Source organism: Chinchilla lanigera, unplaced genomic scaffold, assembly GCF_000276665.1.
Source record: "Chinchilla lanigera isolate Chin_1 unplaced genomic scaffold, ChiLan1.0 scaffold00026, whole genome shotgun sequence".
NCBI lineage: Eukaryota > Metazoa > Chordata > Mammalia > Rodentia > Chinchillidae > Chinchilla > Chinchilla lanigera.
This window is the reverse complement of record NW_004955427.1, coordinates 13,169,142-13,188,965: the sequence shown is the minus strand read 5'-3', so window position 1 is coordinate 13,188,965 and position 19,824 is coordinate 13,169,142. Positions and strand designations below refer to the sequence as shown.

Below are 19,824 nucleotides of genomic sequence, written 5' to 3'. Positions count from 1 at the left end.
TATACTATTCATTAAGGTAGTTGTTAGTTGTGTTTAATATCCAAAAGATGTAAATTAAATGTGAATTGTTGGAGCATGTTAGCATACTCTGTGATGAAAATCTCAAAGTGAAGCTTTTATTAAATTTGTTAAATAAGTTTATGAAAGTCTTAGCATTTTTTTTCAAATTATCTGCAGGGGGCAGCAGAGGGTAATTTTAGTGTAAATAGATGATCAGAGACAGAGCATAGGATTTATTTAAACAAAATAGACCGACCAATCATGAAGTCATAAGGTTGCCCAGTTGGAAGAAAAGTGAGTGAATAGATAAATAGATCTATTCATGAAAGACTGTACTGGAGACAAGAGAGGGAAATAAAAAGTAGGCAGTAAAAGAGAGTCTAGGTAAGTAACTAAGAGACTTCAGAGTGATATTCTTGGGTTTAATTCTGTTTCTATCACTTATTGCCTTTATGTCTTTGGAAAATTTACTTAGCTTTTCTGGGTTCAATTTCTTAAATTATAAAATGGGGATAATAATGATTGTTACTGTATAGGGTTGTTGAGAGAATTAAATGAAACAATATTTGTAAAGTACTTAGAATGAGGCTTACGTGTTAAACTTAGGGCTTGACAACTGTTAATTACTACAAGCATGATCAGTGTGGTCTACCATTGATGTTCAGCAATAAATAAAATATGGCTATTCATTTTATTTATTAAAATAAATGCTCTGGTTTTGATTGCTTATTTGCTATTGCACATATTTTCAAGCTTCTATTCCTAAGTTTTTCTTTTTGTAGAGTGTTTACAATTATAATAAAAAATCAGTAACTCTCTTGTGACATATTTTTTCTTAATTTTCTAAGGATAATTCATATTAGGTGACAGATCAATTATATATTGGAAGTGAAAAATTTTAAGATATCAGTATAACAATAGGACATAAAAATAGAAACATGCATTTTGTAAGGCCCCCTTAAGTTACCAATTCATATAGGTCATGGCTATGCATGGGAAAAGTTCCATTATTTCAGATGAGCCTTGAAAGCTTGGGTCAAAATAGTTTGCAGAGAGTAAATTGGAAAACAGAAAATGCACCCTGGCCAGGAGAGCAATCGTTTCATTTTTTATACTACCTCATTTGTTATACTACATCAGCAGTAATTAATTTGTAGAACTAATGGCTAGCAAATATTAAATGTTTGTTTGTTTTTTTTTTGTTGTTGTTGTTTTCTGGTACCGGGAATTGAACTGAAGACCTCACACTTGCCAGGCAGGTCCTGTGCTGCTGAGCTAAATCCCCAGCCTCCTAAATATTTGGTTTTCAACTGTGCTACCAAGTCACCTTGAGATTTTAAGTGGGCCATTTAGCCATTCTGTGCTTTAGTTTTGTGTCACTGAGCAGGCATTAAAATAAATGATCATCAAAATGATGCTCTGTGGAAAAGCTCATGTCAATATAAATTAAGATTGGATTCAGAAATTTCCCAGTACGGTTGGACTTGTAATTGCATAACAGAGACTGAGCCTTGGGTTTGTCTACTATCAAAACCACCCTCTCAGCCTCTCTGTGGGGGGAAACCAGAGTGTTATATTTTAAATGACATTTCTTCACTGATTTTTTGACACCTGGTTAAAGACTGAACAGAAGAGAAGCTTGCTATAACCTACTCATTGTCATAGCTCATATCCCAAAGTCTCCCATGCCACCTTCACTCACTGGAAAGAACACTTGAGAAGGGGAAGGACAAAAAATATTTATAGTTTAATGTTTGGCACAAAGGAAGACGGAACTGCTAACTTAGGGGAAAAATGCATGCTCTTTAATGTTTTTCTTGTTTGCAAATTTTCTTCCCTTTCTGGGAGAGTTTTGTCTTGGGGTAGGGAATTCTTGCCATGTAGATTTTTTTCCCTCTCAAATGTAATGAAAAATTAGGCAGAGTTTTTTCTGCCTTGCAGCATTAGGCAGAGGTTTTCTGAAAAGTAGGAATTCAGACGTGTGGTAACTAAAAAAAGGACTGTTCACTTGACATTTAAATGATCAGTCTGTCTTCAAAGGTGAAAGCAAATTCCCATGAGTGCCGAATCGTGACATAGAATAATGACCCCCAAGGTAGGTGGTGATGTCTGTGAATATGTTTTTACATGGCAAAATGGACTTTGCAGGTGTAATTAAATGAAGGCTCTTGAGGCAGGGCATGGTGGCGCATGCCTGTAATCCCAGCACTCAGGAGGCTGAGGCAGGAGGATCATTGTGAGTTCAAGACCAGTCTGGGCTACAAAGTGAGCTCAAGGCCAGCCTGAATTGCGTACTGAGACCATGTCTCAAAAAGAAAAAAAAAAAAAATCAAGAATCTTGAATGGAGAGATTATCCTGGATTGTATCAGTGGGCCCCATATAATCACAAATTGTCTTAATAAGTTGGGGACTGGAGGGTCACAATCAGAGGGGATGAGCCAGTACAGTCAGGGGCACAGTAATGTGTCCAGAAGCCAAAGAATACACATTCCCCAGGTGCTAGAAAAAGCAAGGAAGAGATTATCTGCATGAACTTCCAGCAAAAACGCAGCCCCGCCCATTCCTTGATTTTAGCTCCATAAAATCCATTTCAGATTTCTGATTTACAGACAGTAAGATACTCAGTTTGTTTGTGTTACTAAGTTTATGGTTGTTAGAGTAGTGTTGGAAAATTAAAACACTTACAATACTTCCAGAGTTTTGTGTGGAAAACAAAACTCCAATTCTACTCACCACTTTCATCCAAAAAATTTCAAGGGAAAATATTTTATTCCACATTTGACTACTGAGGCTGCATACCTCTTCAACGTAAAAGTTCTCATGATTAGGAAATTTATGGGCAAGGATCCTAAATAAGTATTCCGTTTTGCCTTTTAATGCAAGCTTTGACAAATCCATTTATCTTGGGCACGTTCAGTGCCTTACTGTCAAGTTTATCTGCGAGTAGCAGAAGTCAGAGGAGAACCAATGAGCTGAAAGATAACTCAATGAACCTGCTTCCTCCGTCTTTGCTTCAGTGCTTCATACAGGAAATATATTGCTGTGTCAAGTTCCAGAGAAGAGTTTCTTCTTTGCCAAATTACTAATCAGACTAAAACATGTCGAGCTGAAGGAAAAGAGTAGGAGGAAAGGAGTGCCCTGCTGCTTATGAGCTAAGAAAACCCAGCACCAAGAAGTCGCTTGGACAAAGACTTGCCATGTTCCCAGCTGCTGCTTTACTTGTGAGGAGGAGAGACCCGGAGGGGAGGACAGAGCACAAGACACCAAAAATGCCCTGCCTCTCGAGGACTGCTGACCTCGCGCTCCTGCTGATGTTCACCGTCTTCTTCGTGGTGGGTGAGTCTGAATTCTCTTTAGGAGAATGACTGGCGAGACACTTCACATTAGTTCTTCGTCAGCTTCCTTTGCTTTTTTTTAATGGTACAATGTGAGTCAATTGCAATGGTAAATATAGGAGGTTATTCCCAGGTTTGTTTGGCTTTATTATTGTTACTTTCCCCTTTGTCTTATTAATTTTATTTTGTACCCTACTACAATATACCCATCTCTACAACTGGCCCATAAGTTCTTTCTCCCCCTCCCCAGTTCTTGGACAAAACAGGGTAAGTTAAACACAATAGTTAGCCATCAAAGTTACCTGAGTTTTCTTTATCTTCTTTTTCTTTTAGAAAAAAATTTAAATGATGATCCTATCCTATCCTACCCTACCCTACCCTATCCAGGCCCATGAAGTCAACAGACTAAATTAGGAAAGTATTACTTTCCATTATTTTCTATGACTAGGTGCTTTTAAAATACAGTACACATGCAGTTATGCTGGCATGTCTGACACATGTCGGTATTTATCTTCGAGATGTGTGGGCTGTTGCAGACACTTTCTCAATCAGAGTCCCCACTCCTCAATGAGTAGGTTTCTGTAGGAGTTGAAGAGAACTTAGGGCTACTGTGGGGGTGTCCTAGTTTCATTTCAGAGGGTTTGTAGGAGTTGATGTGGGAGGGAGTTTTCAGGTTTCACTTCTAGTAGTGGGGCAGCTTCAAGGGTACAGTGTAGTTGGTTTTAATTTTAAAAATTTGATAAGTTAAGGAAAAAAAGGTATTTTCCCTTCATCTGAATGACTTCAAAATTATTTTTGTCTATTTTTCAGCAAAAAGAAAAAAATCACATGTTAATCTTACTAGTGAGCACATCTAAAATAACTACCTGTGCTACTGTACTTTTCTGTTGAAAATTTCCACACACTTTTTTCTTGGTGCGTACAGCAAACCAGAGAAGTAGGCATGGAAGACAGCTCTCTGTCTTACACAGATAGAAACCAAGGCTTAGAGAAATAAAATGATTTGTCAGGTTAGAGGGGACTGGTATGTGGCGAATCACACTCAGTTGCATGTCAGTGAGTACCACAGAACATGTGAGTGGGCAATTTTCATCAATATTTAACCTTACGCTTTTCACTAAAGAACACCTATGATCATTACACCCCTGGAGAAAGTCACAACAATAGCTATAAGCTTAGTGGACTGTTACTTGAAAAAAGCGATCTGGATATTTTGACAGTTGAGATCTTGTAGAAAACTCTTGTAGAAACTTGCGCAAGCCTGCACTTGGTAGGAAGACTGTTGATATCAAACTGAACTATTACTTGTGGGAAAAAAGAAAAAAAAAAAAAAAAACAGGATTAAAACAAAATAAATAGTTTGAATTTAAAAGTTAAGAGGTTCACATTTAAAACTTTCTGAACACAACTAGGAGATACTATATACATCAAATCTAAATCTATGCTGTACCAATAACATGACCACATTGTTTAGGTTTGAGATGGAAAAAAGCCAGTTTACTTTATGTGCAGTGATTTGGTGTGATAAATTCATCAAAAAATGATTTACAGTAATGAAAAGAACCACTTGGGTAGTCATTTTATGTCTTGCTTATTTTTTTTTCCTGGTCTTTTTGAGACAGGGTCTTGCTATGCAGTTCAGGCTGGCCTTGAGCTCACTTTGTAGCCCAGGCTGGGCTCAAGCTCACAATGATCCTCCTGCCTCAGCCTCTCGAGTGCTGGAATTACAGGCATGTGCCACCACGCCTGACCTTATATCTTTCTTACTAATATTGCTTTGGTAGAAATATTACCAAATAACTCACTACATACAAGATAGTCACAAGGGGAAAGACAGATAACTTCAGTGTAAGCAATAGGGTTTTTTTTAGAAACAGGGTCTCTCTATGTAGTTCACGCCAGCTTTGAGCTCACTTGTAGCCCAAGCTGCCCTTGAACTTGCATTCTCTTCGTACTAAACCTAGATGTTCCTGAAAGCTATTACTGAATCACCACTGGTCTTCTCAGAAGAGCTCAGAGGAGAAATCGCTGCCTGTGTGTATAGCTAGCACACACACACTATGCAGCTAACCTTTTTATTGCACTGTGGGATAAACACACACATTATGGCTGATAACATCAAAGTTTTAGTTTTTTATTTTGACTCACCCAAGAGAGTTTTTACATTTCCAAACAGTTGAATTTAGGCTCACATATTTTCAGATTTTCTAATTTCATCTGAACTAGATAAAAGATTATGCTTTGTATTGCTTTTGGTTTTTAAATTCATCAAAGATTTTTTTGAGACAGGATCTCTCTATGTAGTTCAGGCTAGCTTTAAACTATGTAGCCCAAACTGGCCTTGAACTCATAGTGATCCTCCTGCCTCAGCCTCCTGAGAGCTGAGATTACAGGCATGTGCTGCCACACCCAGCTAGCAATAAGATTTTTATTTACCTATTTACTTTGTGGTTTACTTATTTACTTATAGTTTCAAGCCATATGATAGTTAGTAGACAATATTTAATTAGAAAATACTAGAGGAGAAACTAAAAATAAATTAAATCATCTCCCTCAGAGGCAAATTCCTAACCTTGTATGTGGTCCGCTTTTCCAAACCTCATACCCTGTGCTATCTCCTGCTTTTTTTTTCTCCCTGTAGTCTTCTAGAGTTCTTTGCTTGTGTTCAAATTGCTTCCCATTCTTACAATCGTTTCACTTTTTATAAAAGTTATAGATTTTGCCAGTATGAGTTGCTGTAAAGGAACTCTATTTTTTTCTTCTTTGGTTTAGATTTTACTTTTTGTCTTTATCTTCCACTAGAGGGCAGGAAGTGACATTGGAGAGATAAACATCAGGACAAGGTTGGTAGTTTTCAGCAGATTTACACGAGATAGCGAAAGAGATGAAAAGCAAAGAAGGGATTCATTCTCACTGATGTCGGTCCCATTCTCCTTTCTTAGCTTGTGATAGTGTGAATTCATACATAATAATAATGGTTTATAGGTGTGTTTTCCTCTAAACATCTGTGCACGAGCAATGAATGAAAGTCCTTTTTCAGAGCATTGAATGTGTATGGAGGATATGTGTGTGGAAAATAGTGCCTAAAAGTTGTTAGTGATCGAAATCAGGCAGACAAAGCTGAGATGAGGCCATTGGGAACATTTAAAATCAGTATCACGCAATTGATATGAATTTAGGAAAAGTCTGAAGAAAGGTGAAATTATGGTGGGCTGGCCTTGTTGAAGTCCTCCTGGAGGAGAAATGTCTTGAGCTGGGCCTTGAATGACAGGTTTGAACAGATGGGGAAAAGCAGAGGAACAAATGGAGAGGAGGGAATGTGCAGCATGAATAAAGACAAGGGGGTGAAGGAAAGAAAGAAGTGTAGCTGGATGGAACAGAGATTGTGTTATATGTTGGTGGGAAATAAGGCTGGGTTGAAGGGTCCTTGGCCACTAAACTGAGGAAGCTGGTTATTGTGCGGTAGGCAGTGAAGAGCCATTTGTTGCTTTGTGAACCAGAAAATAATATATGGTGATCTTTCCAGAGACTAAGGTGGCAGCGTTATCCCTCTGCGTGGTAGTGCACTAGTAAAAGATTTATTTTGAGTCAGAAGTCAATAATTTCTACCTCAAAATCCTATTTTAGAAAGTTCCATGACATCACATTAGTGGCTGAGAAGGGACTTTATTGAGTGATGTTGAATTCAGTTTGGGGAGGGAGTAGACAGAGGAGGGGAATTCCTATAGGTACTTGTAAGTCTAGCAAAATCCAGGGTGTGTGAACCATTTATGGAGTGGATGACCCCACAAGGAGAATGCACAGAGCTAAAAATAATATAATAAGCACTAAAAGTTTTTGAGCTTGTGTTCTAGGAGCCCTAATTTTTCTGTCACAGAATGCATAGCTGTGAGAAGAAATGGGCAGAGAGACAATGTAACCTACAAATTTCATGCTTAACCTTAAAGGAAGAGGGAAGAAACTTGTGAAATTGAAGAATGAGTTGACGTATTAGATACAAGGAGGCTGGTAGGTCGAGGATGGCAATAGAGACATGGGAAGAAATGAAAATGTTCACTATGGACAGCTTCCTATCAGGGTTCTGAGTATTTCAGAGGCTAAAAAATTCACCCATTTGGTTTTATATTGTATTTGAAAACTTAATCTATATAGTGGTTAAAACTTTGTATCTAACACTGTATTTTTGATTTTTCTTCCTTCCTTGGTACTACTGACACCTATCTGCCCATTCCTTACTATAGATCTACAGAGCAGATCTGTGAATATGAAATAGTTTAGAACTATGTAATACTAACAGCTCCAAAGAAGAAAATAGAAAAACCATTACTTTTATTTTATTTGTTTATTTTTTGCGATAGGGTCTCACTATGCAGTTCAGATTGACCTTGAGCTCACTATGCAGCTGAGGCTGGCCTCGAACTCACAGCAACCCTCCTGCCTCAGCGTCCTGAGTGCTTGGGTTACAGGTGTGCGCCACCACACAGCCAACAGCCATTATTTTTTGATAATAATAATAAATATTACAAATTCATACTGTATTCACAGTTCATTTTTCTTTTTCCCTAGAAAGAAATTACATTGTTGGGGCATTAAAACTAAGCAGATTCAAAGTTTTTCCAGCTATAATTTATGTGTTGGATGTCTGAAAGCCTACACTCCATTCTAGGAACAAAATATTGTTTATGTGTAAGGAAAGCCCACTGGAAAAGCCTAGTAGAAGCATGAAGGTTTTGTATTTCTAAAGAAATACTTTCCTTTAAAAATCTGTGGTACTTGAATTATTGGTGCTATTGGGTTCTCTTGGACTCAGACTCTGAGCTGGTTTTGTGTACAACATGTTGGCAGAGGAAGCAGTCCACCTGCAGTATCATCAACTGTCACCTCATCTGATCTCTTGGGGGGGTCTGCAGCTACAATGGCCCCGGAGAGCCCCGCACTGATCAGAATGGCTTGTCCTTTTCAGCTCCATCTTGCTCGGTTGGTGGAGGTGGGCTGTCCCTGAAGGATCGGACCTTGGGCAAAGTAACCAAAGCAAAGTCTCTGAAAACCGAAGGTTGTTTGTGGACAGTGCTCCTAGTAATGGATACAAAGAGTCACTCCTTGATAGAGATTCTGGATGGTGTATGCTACCTCCACTATCACTAACATTTCCAGTACTCTCCATTTCTTCTTAAACTTATCAGTTTCTGTCTGGTATCATTTCCTTTCAGCTGGAATCATTTCTAGAGTGTTAGTGTGCTGGTGAGGAGCTCTCTTAGTTTTCTTTCATATGAAAAAGTATTTAGCTTTATTTGTTAATTGTCCTTAGTATTTAATTCTTTCATATTTTTCCATATATATAAAATTTTGAGATGACTTTTTCCTTCTAGCACCTTAATTTTGCTTTACCATCTCCGATGAGAAGTCAGTTGGTCAGTCATATCACTGTTTCCGTGCATATAATTTGCTGTTTCTCTGGCTGCTTCCAATGTTTTCTCTTTATTGTTGGTTTTTAGCACCATGGTCTACATGTGGTTATTTTCATCTTTTAGAAAGTGTTTAAATTCTTTAGATAGTAATTTCCTCATTTGTGAAGTGAAGTTATATGATGCTATTAAAAAGTGTAAGATTTTCAGACAGGAAGGGCTTTAGGAACTTTGACATTAAATTCTTTCACTTTTTATGTGGGCAAATAAAGCCCAAGTGGATTCACAATAAGGCTATCGCTCCACTTTTTGGTGGACAAGCTGAGTTTGAAATACCTCCACAGCACCACAAATAGAAGCAAAAGAGATGTGGCAGGTGTGTGTGGGAAATCTATGAGTTTTAGATCTGATGCGCTTGAAATGACAGCAAGCATTCAAGAGGGAAAAGGGTAACGCTAAAGGCTTGGAATTGTTTAGGGAAAATAAACTACAGCTGAAGTGTGAGTTGGTTATTCTGTCCCACTGTGAGTAAGGGCGTGTCAGTCTAGGGATACTTGATGAGGACAGACGTAGATCCTACTATCATGGACTTCAGGTTTGGGTAGGAAAGATAGGTACTAAATAGTTATTGCAAGTAATTAAATAGTGTAAAGTGTATAGAAAAAACTGAAATGTATCACTGGTGGGTCTGATGTGGTCTGAAGGTCAGGGAAGGCCTCTGTGAGGAAGAGGTATTTAAGAAAGATATAGGCATAAACAGTTGGGAGAGGGACATTCCAGGGGACAAACAACCTGCATGAAGCGATGACCAGAGTGGTGAAAACAAGGTCAGTTGTGTTGAAGTCTAGTTGCAGTTCTGGGGGTTGGGGAGAATGATCAGAGAAGATGCAAAGAGAAAGATCAGGTGTGACACTGGGACGGTACCCACGCTAAGGTGCCTTAGGAAAGGTAGCTTGCAGAGATGATACAGGAATGGGCAGCGCAGGTCGGGGAGGAGATAGAAGGAAACATATGGGTGTCACAGCAGAGGGTAGTAAAGGGATTTTATAAGGAAAAAGTAGTCAATTATGTTGTTAGCTTAGATAACAAACAGAGATTCTCCAAAGAGTTAATAAGTGTGTTTTGGAGTTGCATTACACTGGGAATACACATGTCATAGTGAACTATGTGTGCATTCAAGGTCCTTGAGGATAGGAGAACTTTTTAAAGGCTAAAATGATGAGGATTACATCAGGTAATCTGAAGCAATAATCCTTCACCACAAAGATCAGTAATAAGGGTGGGGTCAGTCCTAGATTAAACAGACAGTTGTTGAGCAGGTATTTTCTGTATGAGATTACAATAGTCTTTACACAAAGTTATGGGTCTGACACCCTCATTTATAATACTTTTTGCTATTAAACATACACATGAGATTCCCCTCCTTTACAACTTCCTGGCTTTATTCAGTTTATTCTATTTTTCAATTTTTAATGGTTTGTAGTGCTGGGAATAGAACCCAGGGCTTCACACATGCTAGGCAAATGCTCTCCGGCCTCTGAGCTACACTGGCAGCTCCTGTTCTATTTTATAAAATTAGGCCTTTAATGCAAGCAACTCCATTTTAACTCTGACAGCTTTCACAGTATCAAACTCTGCCAAGCAACCCAAGGCACAAGCACTGCAGAGAGGCCAAAAGTTTGACTATCAAGACACTGGTGACCTTCGAAACTGTAGTTTGGGTAGAAGGTGTGGGAGCTACCAGGTTGCCGGTATTGCTGGCGGAGTGTGTGGGAAGGAAATGGGGGCTGTGGGCACAGGCCACTCATTCTAGAAGTCAGGTAGCAAAGAAAGGGGAAAAGATCACAGCTAGAAGGGGAAAGCGGCATTTATGATTTTGTATCAACACTGGGGAAACCTGGCTGTGTTTCAAGGGTATTATTTGAGAAAATTCACCGACACCATAGAAGTCTTTCTCCAATCTGTGTGCGTTTATGTCGTTCTAAAGTATTTGGTAATTTCTTTTCTCTTTTCTTGACATTTTCTTACTTTACTATGAAATGCTACTTTTTCCAGAGGTTTACCCATTATGTATTATGAAAATATCTGAGGGGTTGGGGATTTAGCTCAGCGGCAAAGCGCCTGCCTGGCAAGCGCAAAGTTGTGAGTTCGGTTCCCGGTACCGGAAAAAAAACAAAAAAAAAAACAAAAAAAAAAAAAGAAAAAAAAAAAAAAAAAAAAAAAAGAAAATATCTGGTTATGTGATCCACTTTGTGCTAGTAACAACTTTTTGCAGTGAAAGTTGAAGTGGTCAATCTCAGTAGACGTCAAATAATGAAATGTAATTATTTTTATTCTCGAAAAAATTGTTCTATGCTTAATTGATTCCCTTCTAAAAGTGCCCTAAGGATTGTTCTAAGCTAGTAATTTTAAGATAGTTGCCAGAAGAATCTTCTGTAGACTATAAAATATTAAAGATACTGGAATACTATCTCAAGCCTACTTAATCAGGTTTTTCCAGGCATCTGGACTTTCATGAATCTCTCTGTAGGTGATTTTGATGGGAGCTGGGGTTAAAAGCACTATCCTAGGTCTTTCTTGGTTTATGTAGCACCCAAACTACCCCCGCTGTCCCTCCTACTCAGCAGGCGTGGGTCATCCTGCTTTACCCATCATCCACTGTGGCCTGCTCTAACACGCATGGTGGGAAGGCTTCTGGGGGCCAGGCCCGTGGCTCGTGACCTGTCATATTCAGAGCTCTGCCAGCTACTTGACACTAAGGAGACACTCAGCTAGGGCTTATTAACCTGAATGTCTTCAAAATGTCTTGTGCCGATAATGACTTACTTTTCTTGTTCTTTTCTTAGAGGTGTCGGTCTTTTCAAACATACTTTGTTGTTTGTCTCCTACTTTTCCTCCCTCCCTCTTCTTTCTTTCTTGTGGTACTGGGACTTGAATCCAGGACCTTTGCATTGAGCCACATTTTCAGCCCTTTTTAAAACAATTTTTACTTTGAGATCTTACTAAGCACTAAGTTGTCCAGGCTAGGCAGGCTCAAACTTATGATCTCCCTCCCTCAACCTGCCAGAGTGCCGAGGTTACAGGCTTGTGGCACCATGCTTTCCTCTCTATTCTTGTGATGTCCTCCTCTCCTTCTTCCTTTCCATAAATATGTGGTGCCCTCAGCATAAATACCTGCTCAGTTCTCATGGATCTGTTTACTATTCCATTTCTTGCTTGCAAGTTTGACATGACCAGATAAAACCACTGTCTCATTTCTTCCCTTCTTTTGAGGTGAGAATTCTTGAGACACTAAGTCTATATTTGTTGACTTGATTACCTCTGCTTGGGTCCTTTCAACCTGGTTCTGGTTCCTACTGTACCAAAACTGCTCTCTTACCTATCTTAAAGGTCATTGGTGACATCTATTTTCAAGACTTTGGGTTTGACCTTTTCTCTAATTTCTATGTCAGAGACAGCAATTTGTAGTCTACAGCCTAGCTCTGGCGTGCTGACACTTTTAGTTGGGTCATGCATGTTTATAGCAGCACAATGTATAAGAGCCAAATCTCAGAGATAGCTCATATGTCCATCAACAGATGAACAGATAAAGAAAATGTGGTATTTGTTTACAATGGAGCACTAGTCTGTCATAAAAAAGGATAAACATGAGGCATTTTTAGGTAAATGAATGCACCTGAAGACCACAACTTTAGTGAAATACATGGGACGCACAAAGTGAAATATCACATTGTTTCTCTTATACGAGAAATCCAAAGTACAAATTAGGAGTGAAGAAAAGATATTAGGAAGTAGGAAGACCTTTTTCAAATGGGAAGGGGAACAAGAGATGGAGGAAAGGGGGAGGAAAGGAAGGGAAAAGGGATTTAAAAAGAAAGTTGAAGAAAAAAGTGGAAACAGAGCTTTTGCAAATGCGGAGGGGAAGAGGAGCTGGTGGGAGTGGAGAAGGAGGGAAGGGGAAGGGAAGTGAAAAAAGGAATTGAGCTGTGTTATGTGCGTGTGCAGATTTCCACAATGAGGATAATCATTCTGTGCTGTAAATATGTCCTAATAAAAAAATAAATTGATACTTTTAAGAAGAAAACCAGTTTAATAAAGTACAAGAACATGAAATGTGCCATAATTGTCCAAATGATGTTAAAAATTTAACAAGCACTAATTGGTATTTCTTTGTATTTATTTAAATTTTCTTTTATATTAGTGCATATAATGTCTGTTACAGAACATATGATATAAGCAAAATTTAGAGAACAGTTGTACAGTAAATACCTATGTAAGGGAAGAAATGGATTATTGCCAGCTCCTCCACATTTATATTTCTTTTCTTTCTTTCTTTCTTTTTGGTCTTTTTGAGACAAGGTTTCACTATGCAGTTCGGGCTGGCCTTGAACTCACTTTGCAGCCCAGGTTGGCCTCAAACTCGCAGTGATCCTCTTGCCTCAGCCTCCTGAATGCTGGGATTACAGGCATGTGTCACCATACCCAGCCACATTTATATTTCTTAACCTGTGCTCTGAAGATAGGCATTATCTTTGAGGGAATAAATATAAATTCATTTCCTTTGAGGGAATATATATATAGCCATGTACATATACATCCCCGAACAATAAAATTCTTTTGTTTTTTTTTCAGGTATTTTACATAAAAAGTCATATTGCATATATTTTTTATAACATCTTTCATTTACTCATTGTTATGTTTAAGATTTATTCGTGTTTAAATATGCAATTATAGCTCATTAATATAAATATTTTTATCTTAAATATTTACAAAATAGTTTTTTTTCTGTTGGAGAGGTTTTGGTGCAGAATAACAAACATGATAGAAAATCAGAAATTTCATATTTGTTACTTCAATTTCTTTCCTTTCTTTGAAGCCAGGATTCATGACAAATGAAATACTAAGCTGAGAAACATGCGAGGGAGAAAGTTTTAACTTGAAAGCCACGTTGCATTTTATTTTGCTAAGATGGCAAACATTTACTCTTACTTTCTGTCTTTCCATAGAAAAGTACATCTGTCTCTGAAAAAAATTCTGAACTCTAAGACTAGTATGATAGCAAAAGCTGAAAAATAATCACCCTGTTCTTTCTCCAGATACTCGTATTGTCTATAGTCCTTTGTACATAATATTATTTTTCTTTGAAATGTTCATTCCTCCATTTTTGCTTTTCATTCATTGGCTATTGTATTAGGTACCTAACACTGTACAACACATTGACCTCAAAGCAAGTATTTATCATCCCGCAGTGTTCCAAGATGAGTGACAGAGAGAACATGAACTGTAGCCATTTCACAACTAAGCATAGCAGTGGTATCCCACCACTCTTGCCGTATTCTATTTGCTAGAAATGAGTAGTGCGTCCAGCCCATACTCAAGACGGGATTATACAAAGGCATGAGTATCAGGCGCAAGAACTCTGGAGCCACTGGGCCGGCTGCCTACCCCAGATCTCAGTACTGGGATCAGTAGCTCAAGCTACTTTTTCCGTACTTGATATTGCAAGGTCACATAATGGTACAATTGTTTGATTATTAAAGTTCGTTGTGCCCTTTAGGCTAAAAAGTTCCTTAGTGAATGGGGTATCTTGCTATGTATTATTACTGATTAAATGAACATTAATAAAGCTTCCAGTCTCTCTCCACTAGCCCCAAAACTTCACTATACCTGAGAGGCGGCCAGTCAGGTGCCATCTCAATGAAAAATACTAGTTAAAAGGGCTGGGGATTTAGCTCAGCGGCAAAAGCGCCTGCCTGGCAAGCGCGAGGTCATGAGTTCGGTTCTCGGTACCGGAGAAAAAAAAACAAAAAAAAAAAAAAAAAAAAAAAAAAAAAAAAAAAAAAAAATACTGGTTAAAAACTAATCGTAGAATGATATCTTAGTAATCTCTTTTATATCTAAAATCTGTCATAAAATGAATGCATCTTTGATAGAGAAGATCACATAGATTGCATTTCAATCTTTCCTACTTGCTAGTTAGAAATAATAGCATTCGGGAAAAAGTTGGTCTTGCTTTTAATTATACTTGCAGGGTGATACTACTTTTAAGTGCTCTAATGGAAATAAAATTGTAAGTCAGTCTCCCTCCCTGAAAAATTATGTTTCTTGACTTTTTGGCATGCTGACATGGATTTCCATTAATCCCCAATGAAACTGTGAAAACCATTGGATGAAAGGCAGAACTATAAAAAAAAAAAAAAAATGAAGTCAGAACTATAATTAATCCATTTGGATAACAATAACCTTATTTTCAGGATTTCTTTAAAAAAGCAATTTAATTTCACAATTTCTTGAACTCGTTTATAACTCCAAAATCTCTTGTGAAATATCACTTTTCTAACTGCAATTAGAAGATGTGGTAAAGGCATTCCCTAACTAAAATGTTAGATTGATATTTAAGCTCTTTTTGAGCTGACCAATTCATAGTGAAACGTTTCTATACTTTATTGGTATTACCATACTGGGGGTTAGAAAATGTCATGTTCTCAGTACAGGTAAATAAAGGTATTTTGTCAATATTGCTTGAATTTCTAAGTCTTTGTGTGACTAAGAGCATGCAAATTTGCATTCATTTTAAATGACAACTTGAGTCTTCAGGAGAAATGTATTATTGATTACAATAGACTTAATAGCTTAGTGTGCAATGTGCTTTGATATTCTACATATTCCTTACCCATTAAGTAAAGAAGAATAATAGTCTATGCTTTGCCAAGGGAAAAACAGGGACCTATAAATTTGTTTAATTACTTACAAATAATCAGTAAGCAAGAAACCAAGGAAGAAGTAAAATTCATCTATCACATTTTCTGGCCAGTATGAAAGGCCTAATGCTTAATCCATGATTAATTCATAGTGGTTCAGCTCTATATTTATTTAAAAAAAGCTTTGAAGAGTTATTGAAGTTTTAAATAAACAGTTCTGAAGTTTGAACCATTAAGTGCAGAATAAAATAATTTTATTTTGATACTCATGTAAAATGTCAGGCTATTTTTACAGATTTCAATATCTACTTATACTGCGTTCTACTTGTTAGAAGTAGTAAATTTATTAAACAACAAGTGGTAATGATTATAATAAGCAATAAAAATAAATTGTACTTAGCTCAGTAGGGGTCCTCAGTCCTGTAAAGAAACATGAACAGAAATATAAAAATAAAATTATTGGAGATATAGCTCAGTGGCATAACGCCTGCTTGGCAAGCACCCAAAAAAAAAAAAAAAGTCGAAAATTATTACATGTTATTCTCTTTTGTAACTTTCTTATGAAATCATAGCCTCATTTGTTAGTCTGCACTTTGGCCCCGATCTGAGGGTTTTAATTTGAAATTCATTTATAAGAACCCTAATTGCAATGTTTGTATTCCTCCTTAAAAATGGATAAAAGGGCAAGAAACCTTAACTTTTTAAAATTATTCATCCCTGTACATTAGAAATAATGAAATAATAACAAGAGCATTAATTATTTATGTATGATATACTCTCTGCTCGATTTTGGCTAATAGCAGTTGCTGAATCAGAGGTGAATTTTAGAAATACAAATCTCTAGGGTTTTTTTTTTCCCTTATAAAGCAGGGGGTAGGAAAGTAAGATTTTGTCACCCAAATGAGTTAATTATATTTCTACCTTTAATGCCAAGGCTTTCATAGTATCATTTGGGCACTGCTGGGAGTCCATGACAGTTCCCCAGAAAGCCCAGGAAAGTAACTTTGGGCGGGGAGGGAGCTTGACTTACAGTTTTATTTCTGATACAGTATTGAAATGTTCAGCATTTTACAGCAGGGAAAACTGTCTGACAGTGCACCGAAGTCATGTGCTGGTTCCCTCAGTGGAGGAAGCCCTCCACGGCTCTCGGTTTGCACCGTCATGACTATGCAACGCCTGTTGTGTGGGTGTTTGTGCCAGCTCAGGCACATGACAGTGATGATCTGGGAAAGGAAACTTCTGATGCTCACAGTTAGTAAGAGGTTTCGCTAGTAGTAAAATCACAAACATTTTTATTTCTGTTGACAATTTTGACTTAGATGGAAAAGGGTTTTTTTTTTAAATCACTATTTTCAGTACCGAGGGTTTTTTGGGGTTGGTACCCCTTCTTTCTCCTCCTCTCCCCTCCCCTCCCCCTTCCTCCTACCTCCTTCATTTTCTCTCTCTCTCTCTCTCTCTCATTAGGAGTATTCAGTTACATAGATAATTTAGTTACCTCTTAATAAATTGCTTCTAGTTTTTGGTTATTGTGAATAAACAACTGTGAGTAAGGTCACTGTGGACATTCATGCATATGTTGGATGTGGAAAGGGCTTTTTCATTTTACTTTTTTTTTTTTTTTTGGAACTAGGAATTGAACTCAGGACTTCACGCTTGCCATGCAGGTGCCGTGCCACTGAGCTGTACTCCTGGCACATGTTGTATGTGGATATCCATTTTCATGTTTCTCAAATTCTTACTATTGAAATAGCCAGGTTACATGGTGGGCACATATTTAATTTGACCAGAAAAATATTACCAGAAGTTTTCCAGGGTAGTTATATTACTTTTCATTCCCACTAATAAGGTATGTACTTTAATCACTCCATTTTTTTCCCCAGGATTTATTATCATTTTCATTTTTGCTGTGCTTGTAAGCATGAAATCCTTATCTTCCTGCTTTTAATCTGCATTTCCTTTATGGCTACTGTTAGGGTTTAGATTCAGAATACTGCCCAAAAGCCTCATGTTTTCAGAGGAGTTGCTTTTGAAATGTGATTGGATTGTGGGGGTGCTATAGCCTGTTTGCTGCTAGGAAGTGGGGCCTGGCTGGAGGTAGGTCACTGGGAGTGTGACCTGGAGGGTATCTCTCTCTGGCTCCTCCCTTCACTGTCTGCCTCTTGGCTACCAAAATGTGAGAAGATTTCCTACACTTTATCCTTCCATTATGCTCTTCCTGGCTTGGAGCCAGCTGACTATGGACTGAATCTTCTAGAAACCATGATCCAAATAAATCTCTCCTCCTTTAAATTGTGGGTAAGTTTTGTCCCAGTGAGGAAAAGTGAGCAAATTGGTAGAAGGAGTTTGCCTTGACTATTCCTGAACATGTGATTCAGTTCTTGGAACTCGTTTGTGGGTGGAATTTGGAAAGCTTGGAATTGCTGGCTGCAGAAGCCCTAGAATGTTGTAAGATGAGCTTGATGAGAGATTCTCATCAGAGCTCAGAAAACCAGAGTGATAATAAAAATGCAGACTCAGTAACCAGGTGTGGTGGTGCATGTCTGTGATCCCAGCACTCAGGAGGCTGAGGCAGGAGGATTGCCAAAAGTTCAAGGCCAGCCTGGGCTATATATCAAGATCCTATATCAAAAACAACAACAATGAAAAACAAAAGCAAAATAAAACAAAAAAATCAAAACAACAGAATCATGAGGTTTTAGTTGGGAACAGGGACTCTACTGGCAGGAAGACCATATGTGTTAGACTCTGGCAGAAAATTCATCTACATTTTGCCCATATCCCAACTGCAGGAGACTGACATTAAGGGCAGCAGATTAATTAACCTGGCAGAAGAAATGTCAAGGCAGTCTAATGTTTAGGCTGTGGCATAGGTACTGCTGGATGCTTTGAGTCACACCTACAACAAGAATCAGAAGCAAAAAGCAGAACTAAATAATTTTTGCTGGTGGCCAAGAAGGAAGCAGATATAAAGTTGGGCCCAAGGAGTCTTGTTGCTAAAAAGAATATTAAAGAAATCATCAAAATAATAGAAAAGTTGTCTTGAGGATATCTCATTGATCAGCAAGACCCCACCCCTCAAAGGCCAAAGAATATAAAATTATAAAGCTTTCATTTGAGAAGAGAGCTCTTGAGTCCCCTGCTTGAAAAAGGATGCGTAGGGAATTGATTTCCTGTGATTTGGTTCATAGTGCTCAGCCATCAAGACACTCAGAGGCCTCTTCAGTGATGCCCAAGGGGCTCTAGCCACTGCTCAACTAGTGATAAACCTTGGCATCATCTGCATGGTGCTGGTTTTGTGGGCATGCAGAATGCAAAAGTTGTGGGGTCAGGGAGGGTTCCATTTAGATTTCAGAAAAAGGCCTGAAAGGCTAGGCAGTGTGCCTCTGACAGGGCAGTGCATGATGCTGTGAGAGTGAAGAAAAAAAGGGTGTGCACAGACATCTGGAATTTGGGGATGCCAGAAATATGGAATATCTAAGGAAAGTTGCAGGCAGTGTGTAGAGCTCTTTGTAGCCCTTTGAGATTTCCATTTGGCTGTATGCTTCCTTTAAATGCCATTATTTCTGTTTGGAATTTCCTTTTCTTTCTCTCTTCTTGGAAACCTTATATCTTAAGATTCAACTCAACTTTTATCGAAGGAAGCTTCCCTAAATCTCTCATCCCTGTTCTCTTAAAACACGCCTGTTCTGAAAGATATTTATTTATTTGTTTTTGAGACAGGGTCTTGTTTTATAGTGCAGGTTTGGCTTGAACTTACTATGTGTCCCAGCCTGGCCTCGAATGTAGGACAATCCTTGTGCTTCAGCCTCTCCAGTGCTGGGATTACTGGCATGCACCCCCAAGCTTGGCTAAATCTTTTCTTTTAAACTTCTGTGCATTTGAATACTTTTATCATTGCGCTGAAAAAAATCTTACATTATAATTGTTTATACAGCTACTCCCTCTCCTAGAACTTAACCTCACAGAGAGAAAAGTTTATGGTTTCTTTTGATGAGTCAATGCCTTTTTTACTTGGGCAATAATTTTCGCTTAAAAATGAATGCTAACAATTGCCATTAAGAGCCCGTCTTATAAAATGTTGCATCAGGCTGCTGTTGTCTGTAAAGCAAAGGCGAAGCTAAGGAAAACCCTTATTCATTTCACACCAGCATTTAATCAGTTCATTGCTGCAATCCTGACTTATTCACTGTTGCTTACAAAAAATTTTCTTTTCTTTTTTTTTTATTTTATTTTAAAGAATAAAAGAAGGATAACATAATAATAGGGGGGACTTAGCAAATTACAGACAAAATGGTAGGAAATTACCAATGGTTATCATTTTACATATTATTATCTACAAAATAGTTTCTCAGGAAAACAAATAGACAAATAATAGTGAGTTA

The 19,824-nt window shown here is 38.0% G+C and overlaps 1 protein-coding gene across 1 annotated transcript in view; it reads left to right on the top strand.

Moving 5' to 3' along the window:
• Nucleotides 1–295: 295 nt before the first annotated feature.
• LOC102029419 (cell surface glycoprotein CD200 receptor 2-like) overlaps nucleotides 296–19,824 on the top strand; it is a gene marked incomplete in the record, with an annotated part of 82,117 nt that continues 62,588 nt past the window's right edge. The window contains 2 exon segments of the mRNA XM_013515163.1: nucleotides 296–384; nucleotides 3,019–3,337. Of these exon segments, the coding sequence (XP_013370617.1) occupies nucleotides 3,199–3,337 (139 nt within the window).